This window comes from Chenopodium album, chromosome 7 (genome assembly GCF_948465745.1).
Source record: "Chenopodium album chromosome 7, dcCheAlbu1.1, whole genome shotgun sequence".
NCBI lineage: Eukaryota > Viridiplantae > Streptophyta > Magnoliopsida > Caryophyllales > Amaranthaceae > Chenopodium > Chenopodium album.
Genome location: NC_137840.1, coordinates 8216939 through 8240932, shown reverse-complemented (window position 1 = coordinate 8240932; position 23994 = coordinate 8216939). Strand labels below are relative to the sequence as shown.

General features: G+C 37.5%; 1 protein-coding gene, 2 long non-coding RNA genes and 2 other non-coding genes across 6 annotated transcripts; all 5 read left to right on the top strand.

The window, feature by feature from the left end:
* Window positions 1-338: 338 nt before the first annotated feature.
* Window positions 339-12002, top strand: LOC145640872 (uncharacterized). The gene is made up of 3 exons (XR_014114991.1): window positions 339-817; window positions 1005-1180; window positions 11774-12002. It is a non-coding gene; the product is annotated as an uncharacterized LOC145640872 (long non-coding RNA).
* LOC145641127 (small nucleolar RNA R71) lies at window positions 9441-9547 on the top strand. The gene has a single exon (XR_014115192.1). It is a non-coding gene; the product is annotated as a small nucleolar RNA R71 (small nucleolar RNA).
* Window positions 12003-12310: 308 nt separating the features above from the next.
* Window positions 12311-13388, top strand: LOC145640873 (uncharacterized). The gene is made up of 2 exons (XR_014114992.1): window positions 12311-12837; window positions 13184-13388. It is a non-coding gene; the product is annotated as an uncharacterized LOC145640873 (long non-coding RNA).
* Window positions 13389-15032: 1644 nt separating this feature from the next.
* Window positions 15033-15106, top strand: TRNAV-AAC (transfer RNA valine (anticodon AAC)). The gene has a single exon. It is a non-coding gene; the product is annotated as a tRNA-Val (tRNA).
* A 48-nt stretch (window positions 15107-15154) lies between these two features.
* LOC145640871 (uncharacterized) lies at window positions 15155-23125 on the top strand. Of its 2 annotated transcripts, XM_081692104.1 has the most exons (6): window positions 15162-15609; window positions 16270-16318; window positions 16415-16466; window positions 16733-16908; window positions 18774-18887; window positions 22706-23125. In XM_081692104.1, the coding sequence occupies exons 1-6, from the start codon at window positions 15215-15217 to the stop codon at window positions 22871-22873; spliced, it is 954 nt and encodes a 317-aa protein (XP_081548230.1). In that variant the 5' UTR covers window positions 15162-15214; the 3' UTR covers window positions 22874-23125. The 2 variants fall into 2 exon arrangements, with proteins under 2 accessions (XP_081548231.1, XP_081548230.1); XM_081692105.1 differs by lacking the exon at window positions 18774-18887 and having other exon boundaries at window positions 15155-15609.
* Window positions 23126-23994: the final 869 nt, after the last annotated feature.

Below are 23994 nucleotides of genomic sequence, written 5' to 3'. Positions count from 1 at the left end.
AAATATCTTATTTGTAACAGGCTATTTGTAACGGACATATAATATCCCGTTACAATTACATCATTTGTAACGGGAAAAATCAATGTCCGTTACAAAAAAGCAGTGACTTGAGCAGCAAAAGACATATTTGTAACGGGCGGATTAGTGCCCGTTACGGATAAGTTGTTATTTGTAACGGGCACTATACTGCCCGTTACGAATAACCAACTAGTCGTAACCAACAACTTTTGCCCGTTACAAATAGAAAAGTCAACTGAATTTTGACCCAATTATTTGTAATTATCAAAGAGTGTCCGTTACGAATAAGTTTCAAAGCCCTAATTTTTTATTTTCCCCTTTCTCACTCTCACTGTCAAAATATTTCCCCTCTCTTTCTCTCTCCAATATTGAAGCTCAGCTCCCTTCTCCATTGAAGCGCAGCTCCCTTCTCTCTCCATTGAATCGCAGCTCCCTTCTCTCTCCATTGAAGCAAAGATCCGTTGAAGCAAAGTCGGTTTCCAGGGTCCCCAAATCGTGGGAAATTCTATTATTGCTAGGGTTCGTAAATCCAGCGGTGCTCAACTACTAGCGCTGTTTACATCCATGTCATTGAGAAATTATGTCCGAGTTCGATTAAATCGCTCCGATTTGGTTATCTTGGGCGGAGATATCCGGAGAATCTCGGATTTTTTGAATTTTTTTTGAAGTTTTTGAGAAATGACGGCCTCAACTAGTAGCGTTGTTTACATCCATGTCATTGAGGATGTCATCGAGAAAGTTCGCAAAGAGTTCGTTGCCGATGGTGGTCCCAGCGAAAAAGTCCTCCAAGAACTACAAGGTTTATGTAACTTGTGTTGTTAATTAGAAGAAATGAATTCGTTTTTCTACTTTTAAATGTGATTTTGGTGTTTAATTAGGGTGTTCGGTTTCATTAGTGTTAATTTGGAGTGAGATTGGTGTTGTTACAAATTATTCAGATGTGTTTTCGTGAAATTGATGTGTTATTTTATGCGGTTTGTTTACAGATTTGGGAACTCAAAATGATGCAAGCCGACAGTGTGTTGTAGCCCAGTGAGAGGTCGATAGTGGCGAAGCCGGGCCGGGAGCTGCCATAACTCCTGTTCACGATCTGAATCTGAATGTGCCTTATAAAGGAACTGAAGAGTATGAAACTCCCACTACTGAGATGCTTTTCCCTCCGGTGAGTGATTGGGAGCTGTTTAGGATTATACTGGAGTATTAGTTGAGAAACTGTAATATTCAGAATTTTGTTTACTTGTCAACTAGAGCATTTTACCCCTCCTGCATTTTTCTTCATTCAAGCGACATATTTATCATAGTAATATGAAAATAATTGAAGACCCTTTGTGGAGAAATTCAGTATTATCCCTAATTTGAAACTCTTCTTGGAATGAACACTTTACTTTTATCTCCCTCAATCACAATCAAAACTAATCAAACTAGCAAAACATAGACCGAACAAAATAATTACTAAAGAATTTTGCAAAATTTATTTTGATTTACTATAAAAGCACAAATTCAAACACTAAGCAGTTCAAACTACCATTTTTCTTGTCGATATACTATAAAGGGGATGATGGTAAAAAGTGTTTACGAAAATTGGAGTAAAGTAGAAGTGGATAGAACAAAAGAAAAACCTAAAATGGAACATGGATAGAATAAAAATATAATAAAATGGAGGGAGTATTAGAACAGAATATTGTATTTTTGTTTTGTGATTGGCACTTGTTGATCTCTTTATAGGGGTGTTGGAACTATTACTTTAGCACCTTCCATTATGTTTATTAAAACTATTTACCTCGGGTCTGTTACATCATGCTTAAATGTTAAAAGTTTATTGACAGGGTAAAGTCGTATCCCCTAATCAAAAACAATTCCTAAATCCTCTAACTAATGTAGATAGGGAAGTAGGGTCGAATCCACAGAGAAACGAGTCTTTCTATTCATAATTAACTAATATAATCTAGATTATTAGGTAACCAATATATAAGTTGAATGTGAAACTAAACTACGAAAGTTAAGAATAGGGAGAAAACAATATATGAAAGGATCTAGGGCATAGGTTCACCAATAAATAATATTCCAGGGTAGGATATAATAATCATTCATCAAAGCATATATTAATCAGATTATAAAGGGCTTTCGCTACGTATTATAATCACATAATTAATTTACCGGTATTAAATCTCATCTTTCGAATCTCGACCTAACCATTTATAAATTAACCTGCCTATTGAAACTAGACCTAAACATTAATTCTCATCTGTCGAATTTCGAATTAATATTGCCAAACTCGTGCATAAAAGATCGGGCCTAATCTAGTCACAGAGCATTAATCCAATCAATAGGAAATTAATCTAGCATTGATAATTAACAACAACAAATTACCCCTTCATATTATTTATTAGATCCCCATAAACCCTAGAAATTAAACTACTCACAAATCATCATGACTAAACTAATCAAATAAATAAATAAAAGCATAATCAAGGAAGCAAATAAAATAACTGAGATTAAGAGGGGAAGAAATTGTTACCAAAAAGTAATCTGGAATTAATGGAAGAATTAAGAACAAAAGTTGAGAGAAAGAATTCTAAGAGAACAATTAAGAGAGTAAAAAGGAGAAGAAGATATCCTAAAATCGTATTACGGAGGAGTATTTATACTCCGTACAAAAATCCTAAACTAAAACAAATTAAAACGACGTTAAGCGTCAACTAATAAATACACGCGCCCGATCGGGCGAGGCACCGCCCGATCGGGCGCGCCTTTTTTGCTCCCTAATACTAAACTCGCGCCCGGCCGGGCGCGTTACCGGGCTCCAGCCTAAGCTTCTCCCGCCCGGCCGGGCGCGCCTCCGGGCGCCAGCCTCTTTGGCCGGGCGGCTCAATTGGGCCACTATTTGGACTACGATTGGGCTCCAATTCTTCGGGCAAATCTGGGTTTCCTCTTCTGGTCTTGAATACTCGGTTCAAATGCCCCGGTATCACCTATACCGAGCCCTTAATCACCGGTTCGATGGCTCTAACCGGCCCTGGGCTATAAAATCTGGTCGTGTTTCTCTAATGCTCGTGATTGCTCCAATATATCTCGGGAAAATACTCCAAAAGCATAAATCCCTGCAAAAGTCAACCAAATCTACGAAAACACTAGAAAACACCAATTAGTAATAAAAGTGGCTCTAAAGAGCCAAAAACACTACTAATTACGACCAAGGGACGGGGGTAAAATACTATATAAAATAGACACATCAAACTCCCCCAAGCCAAACCTTTGCTTGTCCCTAAGCAAAGATCTCATCAATGAATCAATAAATATGCTTCACCCCAAAAAGTAAAAATCAAGCACAAACAATCCAGGGTAAATCCAATAAACATGTTTCAAAATCAACCAATCAAATCCCTCTAATTACCAATCTTCCCTAACAATTGTCAAACAGAGCAAACCACAAGAGCATATAGAATTCAAGACTAGTGCTCACGCACTAAACTCTCATTTTTGTGGCGAGTAAAAGATGTACTCGATCGCTCTCCATCCAACCCCTTTATGTGAACAATGCCCTCCCAACTCACACTCTCGTGTGTATAAAACAATGAACTCTCAATCCTACTAGTCGACTCGAAATATGCCAAATCATAACTTGCATTGATAAACAACACTTTCACATTCATACAATTCTATGCACAAAGGTCGGAAGGTCTTTAAAGCTTGTAATGTAAGGCTAGGGTAAAGGGTAGGATAAATTTGGGAATAAGTGAGAGAAAAGCTATGCTTAAAGGAGCCATATCCTAATAAAACCCATGATCAGAATAAATAATGATCATACATCTCCTACATAACCAACTCCAACAAAAACCAAATATACTCCGATCATAATAAATAATCCCAACTCTTACAATTTCACTCATAAGATATAATAATGAAGAAGTAGAGTGAATAAACAAACTTTATTTTCCAAACTTGAATTTTTTTCATTGAAGCTCTATTATTTTTCTTTTGATCAACCTCCAACTAGAACATTTGAACATTTTTTTTTCTTTTCGAAGTTCACTTATTTTTTCACAATTTTTTCTTGAACTTCTCTCTTTTTTTTTTTTATAATATCATGCTTTATTTTTTCAAGAAAATATAACTCTCAAACTCATCAAAAATAAACATGAATAACAACAAAACAACTTCTCAAAAGCCCACTCAAGTTGTGCAAATAATAAGCACACTACAAGCTCCCTCACCTCACTCACTAATAGCTCCCCCAAGCCAAGCTTGGGACTAGTAACCAATGGGGCAAAATAGGCTTGTAATGCGGCTAATAAACAATAAAAGGTCAAGGCAACAACATGGGTAGCAAGAAGGGAACAAATGTATCTACAATATCTGGAGGCTACCTAAAAGAACAAATGCCTTCGTCCTCCTCAATGTGCATAATAATGAATCATATAAACATTACTAATATAGTTGCAAACCAATACTCAAATTCATTGACATACCAGGAACTATGGAACTATCACACATTCCTTACCAAATCAACTAGTCAAGCACTATATTCACAAGTAGTTGGACAAAATTGACGCATGTAAAGGTTTCAGGGCAATCAAACATCAAATCATGATCAACTAATCCACAATGCTTATCATCAAATACCAAGAATCAAAACAATTTTCTCAAGTAAGGGGCACAGGGAAGCATAATTTACAATTCATTGGAACGTATTTTTGGATTTTTTTTATTTTTCAATTTTTTTTGTATTTTTATATATATAAGAAAGCAATAAAACTAACCTAGAAAGCGAGAAATCTAACCTAAGAAAACACACCAAAAATGAAAGAAAAGAGAAAAAAATATACCAAACCAAAATCTCCCCCAAGTCAGAATCAGACAATGTCCTCATTGGCTCGGAAACTAGCCTTGCATAGCTAGTCCTCATCATCCTCATCCATCGAGCCGAAACCCGCACCTCCACTGCCACCTGCACCACCTGCACCAGAAGAGCTACCACCAAAATAATCAGCGTGAAAACTCCCCCCCCCCCCCCCCGCCGGTCCCCCGAAAGGAATGTCCTACCCGTACCCGAAGAAAGAAGAATAGTCAGTGTAAATACCACGGGCAGTGGGATCCCTATCGTATCCCTGGGGTGGAGGCTGAAACCAGTCAGGGTGAATAGCGTCGTCGGGAATGTTGCCCCGACGAGCATAATCATCGTACATAGGGTAGAGAGCTCTACCCTGGTTCCTCTCTAGGTACCCTAACCTCTGGTCTATGGAGCCTACCATCCTCCTAAGGTCAGTATGTGAATGCTCGATACGTCATAGGGCCTGACCTATACTCTGAAGATCCCAAACTGGGTCAGAGTCAACATGAGGGATGGAGTGGGACATACGAGGTGGAGAGAGAGCCACCTCAGGCTGAGGCTGGGGCGGTGGAACTGGTGGTGGTGGTGCATGCCCCCTAGCGTTGGCAACTAAAACATCATAAGTGTAAGAAGGTTGCCCTGGGGAAAAGGCGGTCAAGTCTGGACTGGGTAGGGGAAAAATGGGCAAAGGTTGCTCGTTCCCAGTCCGAATACACCAAAATGGTGTCTGCTCGCTATCCGGTCTAACCCACCCCACATTCTCAAAATACCTAGCAGTCATGTAGGTATCTGGTCCACAGTTGGTCAGCTGGTGGGGTCCGTCTACTACAAAACCGGCCTTTTTCACCGCTATTCGAGTGATAAGGCTACCTAAACGGATAGGGGACTTGGAAGTAGTGCTGGCTGTGGCATGCCTACTCAAATGGTGAACTATAAACCTACCTATGTTCAATTTCCCGTACCCGTACACATAGTGTCCTATGACAGCTAGTTCGTTAGATTGAGCGTTATGAGGCTCGGCCCTACCTAAAAAACACAAACCCGCAAATCTTTGCCAGATTTTTGGGACAGGGTGGTGAATAGGTTTGGTACTAGCATTTTGGGGGTCGGGGGTAGGTAAACCAGTCAAAGCATAATATAAGTCACCCATTTTATAGTCCGCATGCCACTGGTGAGATAATTCAGAATTTAATTCAAAAATTTTACAAAATTCTACAAAAGTTAAACTAATATTTCTATTATTTAACCTGAAAAATAAATTTGGCCCATTTCTACTACTAACAACATGGAAAGTGGACAGGAATTCACAAGTAAGTTCTCGGTATGTAGGATAGTGCATGTCAACAAATTTTCTCATGCCAATGTCATTCAAAAATCGTTTAACAAAATCATACAAACCAAATGATTCTAGGGTAGGGCGGTGTAACCACCGAGAAGGAATTACCTCACGACCGACCAAATGCTCTAGCCGTTCCTTTTGTTCCCGACTCACAATCCGGATCGTCGGCCAGTACGGGAGTTGCAAGTCCGGGTCGTATTCCTCCCTCGAACTGGAGCTCCTACCAAAAATGGACCTAGCCCTCTTTGAAGCCATGTTCAAGAAATGGGTATGAAAATTTATTGAATTAAAACTGAAAATTTTTTGTATGAAAGTGAAGAGGATGAAGAGAGGATCACAAATATGTGAAGAGTTTTGAATTTGGGTAAGAAATGGAGGAGAAATCTTAGAGAGAAGGTAGAGAGAATTTGAGTTTTAGAGAGACAAAGTAATGGAGAAAGAAGAAAAGGAGGAAGAAAGAAGAAGAGAAAGAAGAAAAAGAATGCCGGATCCGCTCGCGCCCGGTCGGGCGGTGGGTCGCCCGGTCGGGCGATCTGGGTTATTTCGCATGCTGGTTCTCGCGCCCGATCGGGCGGACTTCGCCTGGCCGGGCGATCTAATTCACTCAAATTTCGTACCCTTTCGCGCCCGGTCGGGCGATCTGAAGATCCGATTTCTTCCAACTCTCGCGCCCGGTCGGGCGCCCTTCGCCCGATCGGGCAATCTATCGATCGTATTTTTGGCTCTTCTCGCGCCCGGTCGGGCGAGGCTTTCCCGATCGGGCGGATAAATTAGTCCGTATACGACGAATTTCGCGCCCGGTCGGGAGCCACTCGCCCGGTCGGGCGAAATTACTTATTTTCAGATCCTTGCTCTCGCGCCCGATCGGGTGAGCTTCGCCCGGTCGGGCCCGAGACTAAATCGGCGAAAATATTAATTTTCTTCTTTTCTCCGAAATTTGGCTAACTCTTTTCCTTCAAACCTGTACAAACACTCATAGAACTCTTTAAATTCCCTCATCTCTCCTCTCATAAGAAAAAGAAAAGAAAACTAGACTAAAAAGCATTAAAAATACGGGTTGCCTCCGCAAAGCGCTGGTTTATCTAGGTCCCGCACGACCTTTTTACCAAGTACAATTTCTAGGACCCTTGGCCTAACGCTTGATCGGGTGGTTTCTCACCCGGTCTAGCGGTGTTTAGGCTGCGATACGGCTTCCTGAAATACCCTGTGGGACGCCAAATCTCCTTATCTGGCGGATCCTCCTTGACTTGGACTGGGGGATCTTCAATGTTATGCACTAAAAATCCTCCTTCAATCGAATGTTGCTTCAAATTGTCATTGCGTTCAACACTTGCAAATCGATTTGGCGGAACACTTACCGTAGGCTCGATTCGCACAACTTGCTCGATCGGTTCCACTTGTTCATCCTCGAAACCAAGACCAACATTGTAGAGTGCTCTTTCTATTGCATCGACTTCCTTCTGCCATTTGTCTATCTCATCTGAAAAGGATGCAACACAAGATACCGCCTCTAAGGGATCTTTTTCAAGAGCTTGGGGCTTGTTAGAATAATTTACAACCATATTAACACTGAAACATTTCTCCTCAGTCATGGAGCTTTTAGGGGTATTATTCAGATTAAAAATAACTTTATCGTTCCCTAGTGATAGTGTTAACTTACCACTTCGTACATCTATGACTGCTCCTACAGTGTTAAGGAATGGTCTACCCAAAATAATTGGGGTTTGCATATCCTCAGCCATGTCAAGAACAACAAAATCTACAGGTATATAAAATTTACCTACTCTAACGGGGACATCCTCTAAAACACCTAAGGGGTATTTGAAAGAACGGTCGGCCATTTATAGAGTTATATTGGTGGCTTTTAATTTACCCATATTCAACTTAGAACACACAGATAATGGCATGACGCTAACACTAGCACCCAAATCACATAATGCATTATCAATCAAGAGATTGCCAATATGACAAGGGATAGAAAAACTACCCGGATCTTTTAATTTAGGTGGAGACTTATTTTGAAGTACGGCACTACACTCTGCAGTGAAAGCTACTGTCTCTACCTCACTAATAGACCTTTTTCTCGTCAATATTTCTTTCATAAATTTTGCATACGATGGGATTTGTGTAATCAATTCAGTAAAAGGAACTGTTACCTTCAAGTCTTTTACCACCTCCAGGAACTTACCAAACTGCTTATCCAAGTTTGTCTTCAATTGACGATTGAGGAAAGGAAGTTTGATAATTGGCTTTGGAGCATTATTATTCTTGTCTGGAGTAGCCACCTTCTCTGGAGTTGTACCCTGCAATGTAGAATTAGATATGTTAGTATTCTCCTTTAGCCCTGCAGGGCTATCAACTACATTGTTTGGTTTAACGGAATTAAGATTAGCATTATTTAATAAAACAGGTTCATCAACTCAGGGCATAGAGGGCCTTTCATAGTTTGAACCGCTCCTCAGAGTAATTGCAAATGGTTGATCCGTAGGCCTAGTCGGCTGTGCCGGCAGAGCTCCCTGTTGGCGGGCTTGTAAAGTAGCGGAGAGTTGCGCAATTTGATTATCTACAATTTTATTATGCGCTAGAATTTGATCAATTGTCGCATCTCTGCTCTCCATGTGCTTTTGCATATTGGCCAACATTGCTCTAATTTCCACCAGAGAAGGGTCAGAAGATGAGGAGGGTTGTTGTGGTTGGTTCTTCTGGCTAGCATTGGGATGATAATATTTCTGCTGCTGTTGCTGCGGCGCCTGTGGCTCTTGTGGTGGTGGATTTTGAACATTAGTGCTTCGGTAGGAAAGGTATGGATGATTCCGATACCCAGGATTGTAAGTGTTGGAGTATGGGTTATTCTGCCTATAAGCTTGGAAGACATTAACTTGCTCCATGGAACTCCTGCAATCCTGCTCCCAACGACCTACAATACCACAATTTTCACAGAAAGCCTCATTAGAATTATTATTAATCGCAGAAACATTAGCTACATTAGCAGTACTCAGATTATCTAATTTTTGGCAAATAGAGGTTAGTTGAGCTTGCAAAAAGGATACAGAGTCGACAATATGCTTCCCCTTGTTAGCAAATCCTCTAGGGTTCCCATATTGGGAATTGTGTATATCCATGTCTTCAATAACCTGACCTGCATCATCAACATCAAGATTCATAAATCTCCCACTAGCTGCAGAGTCTAAAATTATTCGAGAAGAATTTCCAAGGCCATTATAAAAGGCTTGGATTAACTGCCATTGCGCTAAATTATGGTGGGGGCAATATCTTTGTAAATCCTTGAACCTCTCCCAAGCCTCATATAAAGATTCATCGGCTTCTTGGGCAAAGTTCTGGATTGCACTTCGTAGTACGGTTGTTCTCTCTGCAGGGTAATACTTGTTATAGAAATTTAAAACAAGAGTTTCCCAGTCAGTTATACCAAGTGTAGTTCTATTTAAGCCATTAAACCATAATTTAGCTTTTCCAGTTAAAGAGAAGGGAAAGAGAATCTCCCTGATTTGGTCTTGAGTGACCCCGACTTGCCTGATGGTGTTGCAATATTGACAATAGTCGGCAATGTGAAGATTCGGGTCTTCACCCTTGGCTCCACTGAATTGCTTCCTCTCTATCATCGTTATAAATTGAGGTTTAATTTCAAATTGAACCCCATCAAGAGCCGGAGTAGGGGTGAGATGTGGAAAATCCGTAAGCTTTGGTTGTGAATAATCACTAAGCTTCTTTGGAGCCGTCATCTCTGATTATGCGTATGATGATGTCTCTGAATCGCTAGAACCAGTTGGAGGGTTTCGGTGATTATTATTATTATCACCAGAATCCGCCAGGATTTGCTTGTAGAGATTTTTCTGTCTATGGAAGGAGCGTTCGATCTCAGGATCGAATGGGATGTAACCTGATCTGGAACACCTGGGCATAAAAAAAAAAACTAGAAGCAAATGTGAGATTTGTCTCAGAGAACTAACGCTCTCTGAGACAAAAGGGAAAATAATCTAGACTACAAAAACAATCAGAAATAAAAATAAAACCGTTTCCCCGGCAACGGCGCCAAATTTTGACAGGGTAAAGTCGTATCCCCTAATCAAAAACAATTCCTAAATCCTCTAACTAATGTAGATAGGGAAGTAGGGTCGAATCCACAGAGAAACGAGTCTTTCTATTCATAATTAACTAATATAATCTAGATTATTAGGTAACCAATATATAAGTTGAATGTGAAACTAAACTACGAAAGTTAAGAATAGGGAGAAAACAATATATGAAAGGATCTAGGGCATAGGTTCACCAATAAATAATATTCCAGGGTAGGATATAATAATCATTCATCAAAGCATATATTAATCAGATTATAAAGGGCTTTCGCTACGTATTATAATCACATAATTAATTTACCGGTATTAAATCTCATCTTTCGAATCTCGACCTAACCATTTATAAATTAACCTGCCTATTGAAACTAGACCTAAACATTAATTCTCATCTGTCGAATTTCGAATTAATATTGCCAAACTCGTGCATAAAAGATCAGGCCTAATCTAGTCACAGAGCATTAATCCAATCAATAGGAAATTAATCTAGCATTGATAATTAACAACAACAAATTACCCCTTCATATTATTTATTAGATCCCCATAAACCCTAGAAATTAAACTACTCACAAATCATCATGACTAAACTAATCAAATAAATAAATAAAAGCATAATCAAGGAAGCAAATAAAATAACTGAGATTAAGAGGGGAAGAAATTGTTACCAAAAAGTAATCTGGAATTAATGGAAGAATTAAGAACAAAAGTTGAGAGAAAGAATTCTAAGAGAACAATTAAGAGAGTAAAAAGGAGAAGAAGATATCCTAAAATCGTATTACGGAGGAGTATTTATACTCCGTACAAAAATCCTAAACTAAAACAAATTAAAACGACGTTAAGCGTCAACTAATAAATACACGCGCCCGATCGGGCGAGGCACCGCCCGATCGGGCGCGCCTTTTTTGCTCCCTAATACTAAACTCGCGCCCGGCCGGGCGCGTTACCGGGCTCCAGCCTAAGCTTCTCCCGCCCGGCCGGGCGCGCCTCCGGGCGCCAGCCTCTTTGGCCGGGCGGCTCAATTGGGCCACTATTTGGACTACGATTGGGCTCCAATTCTTCGGGCAAATCTGGGTTTCCTCTTCTGGTCTTGAATACTCGGTTCAAATGCCCCGGTATCACCTATACCGAGCCCTTAATCACCGGTTCGATGGCTCTAACCGGCCCTGGGCTATAAAATCTGGTCGTGTTTCTCTAATGCTCGTGATTGCTCCAATATATCTCGGGAAAATACTCCAAAAGCATAAATCCCTGCAAAAGTCAACCAAATCTACGAAAACACTAGAAAACACCAATTAGTAATAAAAGTGGCTCTAAAGAGCCAAAAACACTACTAATTACGACCAAGGGACGGGGGTAAAATACTATATAAAATAGACACATCATTTATCTACAATGCATTCCCCCTCAAAGTGTTGTTGCTGGAAATATGATACCTTTGATAAAATATTTGTTCTACTGTTTTCATGGTGTAACATTTTTTACATCCATCTACAGACAATGGTACATCTGGGACAGATGCAGGGCAGTTGCTCTCTCTTCGCCATCCTAAATCTGGTAATATTCAGAAATATAGTTTAGTGCATCCTATCTTGTGTTATTGAAACAAGACTCTATGATTATTACATTTCAGAGCTGACTTTATCTTATTATAATCATTATTGCTTCTAGTAACAGCTGCTGTGATTATATGTGATTTCTTTTTCATTATACCGTTGGTGTTGTTGGTGATATATCATGATTGTTAAGCCTTTTTCACAGTAAGGCTTGTTATTTTTGGTATGCTCCATGCTCCTCTTGCTATTATCTTGGAGATTCTCTGCTTCTTTAACTTTTGAAGTATGACGCACTTACATGGGAGCCTTTATTGCCTGTACTTTTTTCTAAGTATTTGAATATGTTTCAGGTGAGATTTTGGGTTCCTAAGGGTTATAATATTCTAAAATAATACTTAAGGACACCAACACCTTTTTTCCCTTCATAGATGAGGCCTAATTACCATCCTAAAGGGCTTTTTAGTGAGAGCAAGGTCAATATTAATTCTAGAACTGAACCGCAAAGCAATCCAATCACTCAGCTGTGGCACGCCAGTGGTAAATGTCCTGAGGGTACTATCCCCATTAGGAGAACCAAGAAGGAGGATGTATTAAGGGCCATTTCTGTTAAGAGATATGGAAGGAAGAAGTATCACCGCTTTGCCAAGCCCAGGTCTCCAGATCCCGACCTTGTCAACAAAAGCGGCCATCATGTCTATTCTTCCTTCCTTCCTTTTTAATTCTAGTACTGCTGCTATTCTTATATGTCTACATTGCACTCTTTTTTCTTAAATAAATACTAGTATATTCATTTTATTTCTTAATTCGTAATTCTTAATTTTCATTTGACTTGGTTAACAACATGCAATTGCATATGTTGAAGGAGACAAGTATTACGGAGCAAAGGCAACCATAAACGTTTGGGAACCTAAAATTCAGCAGCCCAATGAGTTTAGCTTGTCTCAAGTCTGGATTTTGGGAGGCTCCTTCGGTGAAGATCTTAATAGTATTGAAGCTGGTTGGCAGGTATCCATTATATGAATCACCTTTAATAAGATAATTAAGGATGTTATGTGTTACATTGTGTTAATTTGAACCAATACTTGAAAGATGGGAAAGATAGAAGTCCTTTAGCACAATTTTGAAGCCTTTTTTGCTCTATACGCTCCCAAAAGTGAGTAAATGTTAACTTTTTATTGATTTCAACTCATAGAAATCAAAATATAAGTCAATTAAGGATGTTATGTGTTTTGTTTCTATATTATGAGTTTTATTTCTATAATTTGGTTCATCACATTTATTCTAATGATTGTTTTTATTATGGATTGTTTTTATTTTGTAACCTCTTTCATATGTTTTTTTTTTTCAATAGGATTTTTGTCCAAGGACCGCCCCGTATGATGTTGACGAGTTGAATGTGGTTCGAGAACAATGGGCGCAATACTTTAGAAGTAAATATTTATTGAATGCATAACTATTAGCTTAGGTAGAACAACGTAATATTTTTAGTGTTGTTGTATATGTTGGATAAATTTATACAAGTTTTTATTTGTAATGTGTTACTACTTCAGTTTTTATATATTACGTCGTATTAATTTTTACGAAAGATTGTTCGGTATAATTGCTTATTTACAGGAACATGTATATTATAACAGGTTTTAATTAATATATATTAATTATATATAAATACATGCTGTCGAAATTAAATAAAATGAAAATTTAATTTAATAATTATTTGTAACGGGCAGCAAAATTGTCAGTTACAAATAACTAGTTATTCGTAACGGGCACTTTTGTTGCCCGTTACAAATAAGTGTTAAATTATATACAATAAAACTCTATTCGTAACGGACATTTAAGATGTCAGTTACGAATAATCACTTATTCGTAACGGGCGTTTTAGGTGCCCGTTACGAATAAGGACTTATTTTAATACAAAAAAAAATTATTCGTAACTAACATTTCAGATGTCCGTTACGAATAACCCCTTATTCGTAACTAACATTTAAAATGTCCGTTACGAATAATGGGTTATTCGTAACGGACATCTGAAATGTCAGTTACGAATAATGGGTTATTCGTAACGGACATCTGATATGTCAGTTACGAATAATGAGTTATTCGTAACGGACATTTGAAATGTCCGTTACGAATAACTCATTATTTGTAACGGACAGTGCCCGTTACGAATAACAATGGCCATCCGTAACGGCCGCATACGTAACGAACGCTGCCCGTTACGGATGACCCCTTTTTGCCCGTTACGGATGAGGTTTTTTCCACTAGTGATATGAATCATCAGCAAGTTTAAACTTGTAAATCACGTAAAATGTAAGATAGATAAGCAATAAAACTCTGGATTTGTGCACATTGGTTGAAAAATATTTAATTTGCTATAATTCTTTCGAATAAATTACTTCTTTAATTATATTTTCTTATCTTAGGCTAATGAATTCATAAAATATTGCTATCAAAACATATTTTTATTTGAAATAATTCAAATAAGCTCAATTTATACTCTTTCCCCCTTTTTTTAAACAAATTAATATACTCTTTTCGTTTTTAAATGCTTGCTCCACTCTCCTTTTTCGGTCGTTTTTAAATACTTGCTCTATTTCTTTATACAAAGAGTTTTTACAATATTTAATTCATTTATCTTAACTAGTGGAACCAACATAAATCATATTCTCTCTCCTCTAATTTTCTCAACTACTTTTGCTTTTTACAATCTTTTATTATTTTTCCACCTACTCCACTACCTCCATATTTTATTATTTTCTCTAATTTATCCTAAAATTCCGCACATGAAAAAATGAAACAAGTATTTATAAACGGATGAAGTAGTTTTATAAATTTATATAGTTACCTGTACTATCTTTCAAAAGTATTCCATAATCCATATGAATAATCATATAATTTATGGAGTACTAGCCTACTTCGGAGGGAAGCTTGCACTAGTGAAGTAAGGAGTACTTGCCTTAACCTTAGGACAAGGAAACCTAATATCGGAATCCAGACAGTATTTCGCAGGAAATTATAAACAGTCCTTAAAAGATAAAACTCCTCGTTACACGTTATCTAAGGATTTGTTCACTTCAGCTTAATTTCAGTTTAATAAATGTGAACATGCCTTGAATCAGATGTAACTATGTAACACGCAATAATTTTAGCTATCTTAGCACCGAAAACCAAATCTACTCATAATAATTTCTGCAACATTCGGTGTCGTGGTGTAGTTGGTTATCACGTCAGTCTAACACACTGAAGGTCTCCGGTTCGAGTCCAGGCGACGCCATTTTTCTTTCTTTCCAAAATTTCACATTTTTTTTTTTAAATTCCCAATTCCAAATTACTTACTTCTCCGCCGGAAACTACAGAAACAGATAAACACACACTCACAAAAATGGCGCAGGTGGTAAAAGCAGCAGTAACCCCACTTTATCACCGTCAATTACTCCACTTTCTCTCCCTTCAACCACCCATCACCACCACAACAACCGCCGCAATCTCCGGCCCTCCCCGCCTCTCTCTCCTCTCTCACCGCCGCAACGCCCACCTCAAACCCCGCGCTCTCCGCCCTCCGCAACAACTCGACCTTCTAAAAGACAACCGCACCAAAAAGATAAACACTAATAAATCAGACGGTGAAGATGAAGCTGATGATGATGAAACATCGGAGGATAAGAAGAAGAAGCAGAGGAGGAGTCGTAATGAGATGAAGCGTAAAGCCCGTCAAACTCTTCATTGGGGCATGGACCTCGCTTCTTTCTCTACCCCTCAAATTAAACGTATTCTCAAGTTTAGTTTCTCTTCTTTCTTCTTATTTGTTGTTGTTGTTGGAATTAGGCTGGCATGGCATAAAAGACAGTGATGTAGACGGGATTTAATCCTAAGTCTTTCGGGTATTACCTCGAATTGACTTTAACTAGTAAGCTAATTGACATCAATGTGAGTTTAAGAGTGGATTTATGAAGTGGGTATTGTGCATTTTTAGGTGATTGCCAGATATGTTTTTCTTTAGAGAAATTGATTTAGTGTTTGGACTATAACATAATTTATTTTGTTGTTGCTGTATTGTTAAGCTGGCATGATATGAAATGCAGTGATGTAGACGGAATTTGATTTTAGTCAATTGGGTATTACCCAAATAGACTTAACTATTATGCTTATTGAGATCAATGAGGATTTATGAAGTGGGTATTGTGAATTTTAAGTTAGTTGCCGGATGTGTTTTTTTTTTTTTTTTTTTTTTTGGGTTGTTATTGATTTGGTGCTTGGAATGGAATAGAATTTATATTATTTTGCACTGATGATTATTTTTGAGGCTTTTTCCCATTATTTATACTATGTGGAAGTTAGTGCAGATGCTGAAGTGGTGTTATGTTTTTGTAAGTAATAGTAATTAAGTGATGAATGTAAGTGTATTTATTTGTTGTTTTGGGTGGAATTTGTTTGCAGGGCGGCTTCATTAGAGGAAGAAGTATTTGAGGCTTTGATGGTGGTTAAGGTGGGGGAGATGTTCTAATGTAGTTAATATAAGTGTTTGGATGCGCAATCAATTTGAGGATCAAATTGTACTAATGTGTTTGAATTTGTGCTGCAGAGACTAGGATCTGATGTTCGTGAAGGGAAGCGCAGGCAGTTCAATTATATAGGTAATTGCTATCATTACTTTTTCAATTAAATAGGATCCTGGAACTGTTTATCTAATGTGTCCGAATTTATTAAGTTATTTAATTGTTTGTGCGCTTTGGTGTATGAAATGCTTTGTTATCTTGAGAGTGTGTTGAGAATGTCATGTATTGTGTGCTTATTCATTATGACAGGATGATTATTTGATAGGTTAATTACAGTAGATATTCGATGAATGCAATCTGTATATTCTCATGGATATGCTTGATAATCAGACTGGGTGTGGCAGGGAGATTGCTTCGGGATGCTGATGCACAGCCCGAATTGCTTGGAGCTTTGATTCAAGCTACCAAAGATGGTGACCAGTCTACATTGCAGGCCTTAGCAGGTTCTGCGAAATTGGTTGATGAAGGTCCTGAAGAGGAGCTCCATGAATCTGAATCTGAATCTGAGCAGGAAGATGAGGTATTTAACGTCCACAGGATGCTTGTGAAGCATTTGTGAAAATTAACTACACCTTTGACTTCATTGATAAATATTTTTGTCAAACTAGGTGTTGTTGATAGGGTTAATAAATTATCATGTGACTACAAGCATTTATAGAATCAGTTTCTCACCTTATTTTGATTTTTTTAATACAAGCTTGTTCTGATTTCTTGATATAGATTTTAATGTGATAAGGGTAATTGGATTATTATGAAATTTGCCAAGATATTTAACCACAAAGTGACATCTATTTGCTTTCTGATGGATAACTATCAATGTGCATTCACAATGTTTAACTTTAAACTTAATATGGTGTGAAGAAAGATAAAGAGGAACTTTGTTATGGATTTAGATTTGAAGTAAAAGTGAGTTCAATAGTCCCAACTATGATCATTCTGCTCTTAACAGCATTAACAGACCCAAGTTTTATTAACTAGGAATGGCCTCAAACTCTCAACTTTGGCAGCCTTGTTCTCATACTAGTCCTCAACTTAGAATAATTGGCAACTGAGTTTCATTTGTCAAAAATATTATAATCCTATCCTCCTCCTCCTTCATTGTCTCCTTCCTACCCACCAAGTCACCACAGCGGACGCAGCCCTGACACCTTGAACAACTTATGTAATCATTAGCACACAACACCAAATAACAAATTTCACCCTCTAGTATATTATCAAATTATAATGATTGAGCCATGTTTTGAACCCATGATCTCCTTTACCTTATCATATTAAAAAGAAGCATCAGCCCTATTATATTGTTATTCATCAATAAGAAAGTTTAACTAAGCCAAGTTGCCACTTGATTATCATCATCAGTTCATGTTGCAAAATTCAGTCTTCCTAATTTGTACAGTTATTTCAATATGTCGATTTAATCAATGTATCTTCAGTGCTTGTTACCTCTTTAATTTTAGTTGTATTAAATGTGAGTATTGAATATTTGAAGTTCTTTACTTAAGTGTCATTATTGTGCCGGTGAATAGTTGATTGATTGTATATAGGATTATTGGGTGAGTTTAAAAGTATAGCTATGGGCATTTTTTAGGAAGAGCATTTAGGAATGTGTAGATGTTTAATGTTTATTAACTTGTGTGAAATGATTGTGTTAAACTGATTTCAGCAACCTTAGCTAATTTTGTTTGCTAAATTGGGGGAAAAAAATGCAAATTTTTTAGTGATATTCTTGTCAAATGGAAATAAGAGTCTTCTTAGTGCTAAATGGTAGTATGCATTAGTTACTGTATCACCTGCATGTGAGTTTTTTAATGAGTCATAGATGTTTTGTTATTTTAAATAATACTTGGAGCTGACCATGAAGGGAAAGGGGAGTGTGCTCCGAGTTTAGTGGTCGAGTGGGTTAGAGCAGCAGATGGAGGGAGTAGGGTCGGGAGAGAAAGAGAGAGAGAAAAGGGATGAAGACACCCAGTACTGTTGGGTTCATTTTTGACTACTTGAAAGTTGGGACCATGTAAAGCAGAATGTTCATAACTAGGATTGTCGGCGTCAAATTTCCTTAGAATTGAAAATTCCAAAATATAATGTTTTGAATTCTTCCTTAAACTTTCCTTACTGCATGTTTTACCTTCTTGTGGGGTAACTATCTTAAACTACAATATGCTTCTTGTAATCTTTCTGCTATATTTTTGTACTTAGATACCTTAGTAAGAGCTTGAGTCCTCAATCACATGCATGAAGGATGGTAGTAAATCTTGTATATTTGGGAACATCTGTAAATTCAAAAGAAACCCAAGAAATGAGATTAAGATGGCACACCTTTTTTGTGAGTCTTTAGAACCTACCAAGATTCTATGTATCTAACTTGCTCAACTCCTATCTCTACAGGAGTCGGATGATCATGTCTTGCTAGCGAGAAAATGGTTTGACGGTCTTATTAGAAAGGATATCCAAACAAGTAATGAAGTCTATTCTCTCGACAGCGTGGATTTTGACCGCCAAGTAAGATGATCTTTCCAATTATTACCATTGTTAATGTTTAGAGCCTGTTTGTCGTGGCGAACGAGTGATTAGTGATAAAACGGTAGTTGGACAATGCTACACTTTTAACAACCTATACTACCTAAACAAGCAATTGGAAAGCACAAGATAGAATCCACAGGGACACTGGAATAAGCAAGTACAACAAGTTAACTCAATCAAGTATGACAAATTGGTAGAATCACTAATATAAAGCTACACAAGGATCTAGAATTAAGAAAATACAATAATGTCGAAGGTCATAAGTAAGGGGAAATGTTAGGAGGGCAAGGGATCTAACACAACCAATGTACAAGCCAATTCGATCATACGAAAGGGGAACAAGCATAGTCATATAAGTTGGTACTCAATTCATGTCTTATCTTGTGGATTCATAAACAATAACTTGGTTAGGCATATGAAAGCAAGACCGAATAGCATTCAGATATAGTAAGGGGACTCTTTTGCTCGATTAAATCTCTTGATTCTATTTTAAGCAAGTTTAAGCACAAATAATTGGGATCTCTCACCATGTCATGCTAATGATTCAGCTACAAAATCAACAATCAAAAACCAAACTTAATTGTTAAGCCAAGAGCCTACAATCTAGCATCATCTGTCAATGATTAAGGTAGCAACTAGGCATCCATATGTTCATAATATCCACCAACAACTCTCAATTTAACAAACAACATCCAACCATACATATTCCACGATATTTAGATGATCTTGACTCATAGAATGGTTGAGCTTTCACCCAACCCCAACTACTTACTAATCATACTTAGTCATCTAACACAACATACAAGCAGAATTGATCTCCATGGATACTCTATAGATCAATTATAAGCAATCAAGATGATCAACCAAGATTAAGTTTTATTCAAGCATAATCACTATTTAATATGATAGGGGAGCAATCTGAATCAATTAGATAACAAAGGATAGAGTAGAGATAGAGATTACTAAGAGCTTCAATACTTGAAATTCACTTCTTGATTAACTTCGATGATTCCAATCCAGAATTACATGAACTAAGGAGAAAAAGGTAGAGAAAAAAGCAAAGTAGAGGCTAGACCTAGAATTGTGTGATAGACTAACTACTTCTCCTCATTGGCGGTCTCACTCTATTTATATAAACATAGAAATTAATTACGATATAACTCTTGAAAATAAAGCTGCGGAACTACAGGGCAGGCGTGGACGCACCATGGGAGTTGCGCGGCCGCACAAGGCCCGAAATACTCCCCTGCCGTGTTTTGCATGCCTGTGCGAAGTAGTCTGCCTCCCCTCTTTTTCTTGTATTTGTGTGAAGTAAAGGCATGGACAAGCAGTTGCAGTTGAGTGCAATTGTGCTAATCACAAAAATGCCTCCAAATTGCGCATAAGGAGTGTCAAAAGTTTTCTAAAGGTCATTAGTTTTACCTCTCTTCATCACTACACAAACAAGGACAACGAGAAACACAACCAAAAATAGTAAAAGTGTGTTAAAATCATTAGATTAGTGAATTAAAAGACCGGAAGGAAAATTTAGGTGAAATTAAAGAAGAAAAGAGGGTAAAATAGGAATTGGAAAACCCAAAAGATCAAATAAAAGATCAATGAACTACGGCTTATTTGACCAAAGTCAATCTGCTAGCAATAACAGTGGAAATGTTTTCCTGGCAGCTACTTGCTGAAAATTTTTCAACTTATGCCCCTGCAATTTCTTCCAAAACCAACCATCATTACCCTTCCACAGTATTGTTCCCTTCCTCTCATCAGTCTTGTGAGATTCTTCTTCATCACTGTGGCTCTTTCATCTTCTATGCTGTTGCTGGTCTCCATCCTTGTTTTTCCATCTAATGTTTCTTGAATATCTTTTCGCGATTGAAACCTTGGTGGTCTAGCTATGAAAAATTAGGAAGTGAACACCACTTACCAATTTAAGATGAGGCTTTGGGAGAAGATAATCACCTCAAGGTTCTCCTCTGTAACCAATGAGATCACCTAGCCCTAGATGTCTGATTAGGGGAAGTCTTCTAGTCACTTGGGCCCCACTTAATCATTCTTAAAAATATTTACTAACTGAACAAAAACATCAAGAGAGTTGCAGAAGTAGGTACTAAGAATTCTGTAGTCTGTAACATTGGTAGAATTCAATTTCATATCCATTTTCTGCTACACCTGCTGCCGTTGTCTTGGACTCTTTCAATTTTCTGCTATACCTGCTGTAAACTAAGGTGACTGTTGGTGGGTGCATTGCATCTGGACTTATATCTATCAAAAGGTAGAATAGATTATACTATTATTTTTTTTTATTTTTTTTTTGGAAACCACCTGCGGAATTATACTATTATTTCTGCTTGTGTGGCTTATTATTTAGGGATACTCCTTAAATTCATATGCCTGAGAGGAGAGGAAATAGCAACACTCATGTGACTCACCTGATCTGGTCTCAGTTGAGGCACAATCTTTTGTTATTCTGTTCTGAGTAATATAAATGAAGGTCAGTTAGCTGTTAGCAGCACCATGAGGTGTACTTTTTTTCCCCAGGGCTATTACTTTGGCTTCGTTTGTTTTGACAGAAAATATTTTCCAAGAAAGTGATTTTCCATTGGAAAAATTTTCAAGGTAAAATACAGTTTTAAAAATAGTTTTCCTTTTCTTTAAAAAAAATTATCAACAAGGAAGAGAAAAATGGGAGTGAAATGTAGAAGTTGGATGAGAGGAGATGTTAGGAGAAAAATTTGGCATTCCTTCCTTTCAAAAGGAAGAGGTTCTCCGTCCTTGGGACACTATTTCTACCTTTTTAAAAATCAAAAGTAGAAAATGAAAAAAAAAAATCTGAAATTTATTTCCTGTTAACACAGTGATGCACATACATGCAATTTTAAATTTGTTAAGGCACTTCTATTTGTGTAACTAGTTGTTATCAGGGGCGGATTTATTAAGGTGCACAATGAGTCACGTGACTCACCAGCACAAAAAAAAAAAAAAAGAAAAAAAAAATCTAAGAGACCGCCTATTACAGATAGGCGATCTCTTTGTAGCTTCTATTTGAGATTAGCCCACTGTCTGTTTTTTAAATATCAAAGAGACCGCCTATTAAAATATCAGATAGGTGGTCTCTTTGTTGCTGCTATTGCCACCACGCCATTAAAAACCTGTTATCTAGATAGCAGGTCTTTTTTTGTCAGCATTGAATTAGAATAATTTTTTGCGCTGCTTTCATATTTCATTAAAGAGACCGGTCTCTTAAGTTATCTAACTTTTTTTTTTAATAATTCTTGTTTTTAAGTAAAAAATCATAAAGTTAGTTTAACGTAATGGTTTTATATTATGTTTTTTTATATCCTATTTTTGGATTGAAATCATTTTGGTGAAATATAATTTTTTTATATAATTTTTGGATTGAAACAAGTGATCAATTATTGATGGTGACTCATAAGTTCGAAAATCCTGGATCCGCCACTGGTTGTTATGAAGTGAAATCTATCGATATATACACATAGAACTAGAAATACTCTCTCATAATTGTCAATGGTTGCTTGTGACTTTGTGAGTGGTTGGGTAAGTTGAAACATAGGATAGAATCTGAGCATGACTGCATTAATTTGAAAATATTTGCAATCTCCTAATTGAACAGGTTTTTGTGGGTCTTATACTCTTATGCCCTAAACTTTCAATTAGGCTTTTTAGCTAAATTTGCGTCATGTTCGGAAACTTTATGAAACAATTTCATCTTTGTTTTAGTTTCAGTAGTTGTACATGTTTTGTTACTTTTTATTATAATATTGTGACATGAATCGTGTGTGCAGGAGTTGCGAAAACTTGTCCGGAAAGTGCACAGTGTGCAAGAAAGCCTAAATAGCACAGAAGAAGACGCAGAAAAGAGTGCCGGATTGATTGCTGCTAAGAAGTCGCTTAATCGTTTCCTTTGTTCTCTAGCTAAACGTCACTCAAGTGCCCAAAATGTAGATGTATAGCTAAAATTAGACTTTGCAACATCATTAGTTCATTCACTTGAGTTCCCAAATAGTATGTCAGTTTTGGTCTCTCAAGACAGTAGATTCTTCAGTTGCCTGACAGCCCTGACCCGCATGGCTGCTGACACCATCCTCAAGATGCTGAAATGATAGTTAACCTAATCCTTTGCCCGAATAAAAATGCATTACAGTAAAACAAGAAGAGGCAGCAGAAAACTATTTTTTCCATGTTAAATGGGTCTGCATATACAAGTAATTGAGTTGCCTATTTCTACCAAACAAAAAAAAAAACTGAGTTGCCTATTCTTGTGGTTCCATAAACCCAAGGCTGCTTCTTTTCTCTCTAAAAAACCATAGCCATATAATTTTCTTCTCCGCTTATCAGATGGTGGTGGTGGCGGTGGCTGCCTCAATTTGGTGATTCTGGCTGGCAGGCATTCAGATTACCTTATTGACTCTCCCCTGTAGTATTTCTCATATTGTCTTAGTGTTATCTACTCCTTCCGTTTTTAAATACTTGCTCCACTTTTGTTTTGCGGCCGTTTTTAAATACTACCTCTGTTAAATGTTTTCTGCAACTTTGAATGAGTTTGCGGTTCACGAAGCAAAATTTGGATGACAAAAATTAGAGAAAGTTAAGATAATTGATTAGAAGTTGAGGGGAGATAAAGTAGGACCCCCCCCCCCCCCCCCCACCCCACTTGCATTTAAGTGGGGAAATTTGTCATGAATGGAGGGACTGGGATTTTCCCACTTAAATTTTCACCCAAATTTTTTAGTCTTTAAAATTTGGGAGATTCAAATTTCCCACTTGATTTTTTTTTTTATAAAAAAAACAGTCTTGTCTCTTGTTTCAAGTGACAATCTTCATTTATGAGGCTTATAAAAGCAGTCTTCATTAACTATAAGCATTCAATGTTTACCCAAAAGTACAAGCCATGAAATTGTTCAAAACATTACAAAGTTTTCCAAAATTTATCACTAAACACATTTGATTACCCCTTAATTACCCAAAAAATTAGCCTAACTACAATTAGTGCTGCACATCTTCACAAATCAGATGCTTCATTGGCTTGGCACCTCCATCATCCATAGAAACCCACAGGCAGCTTTATCTCCAA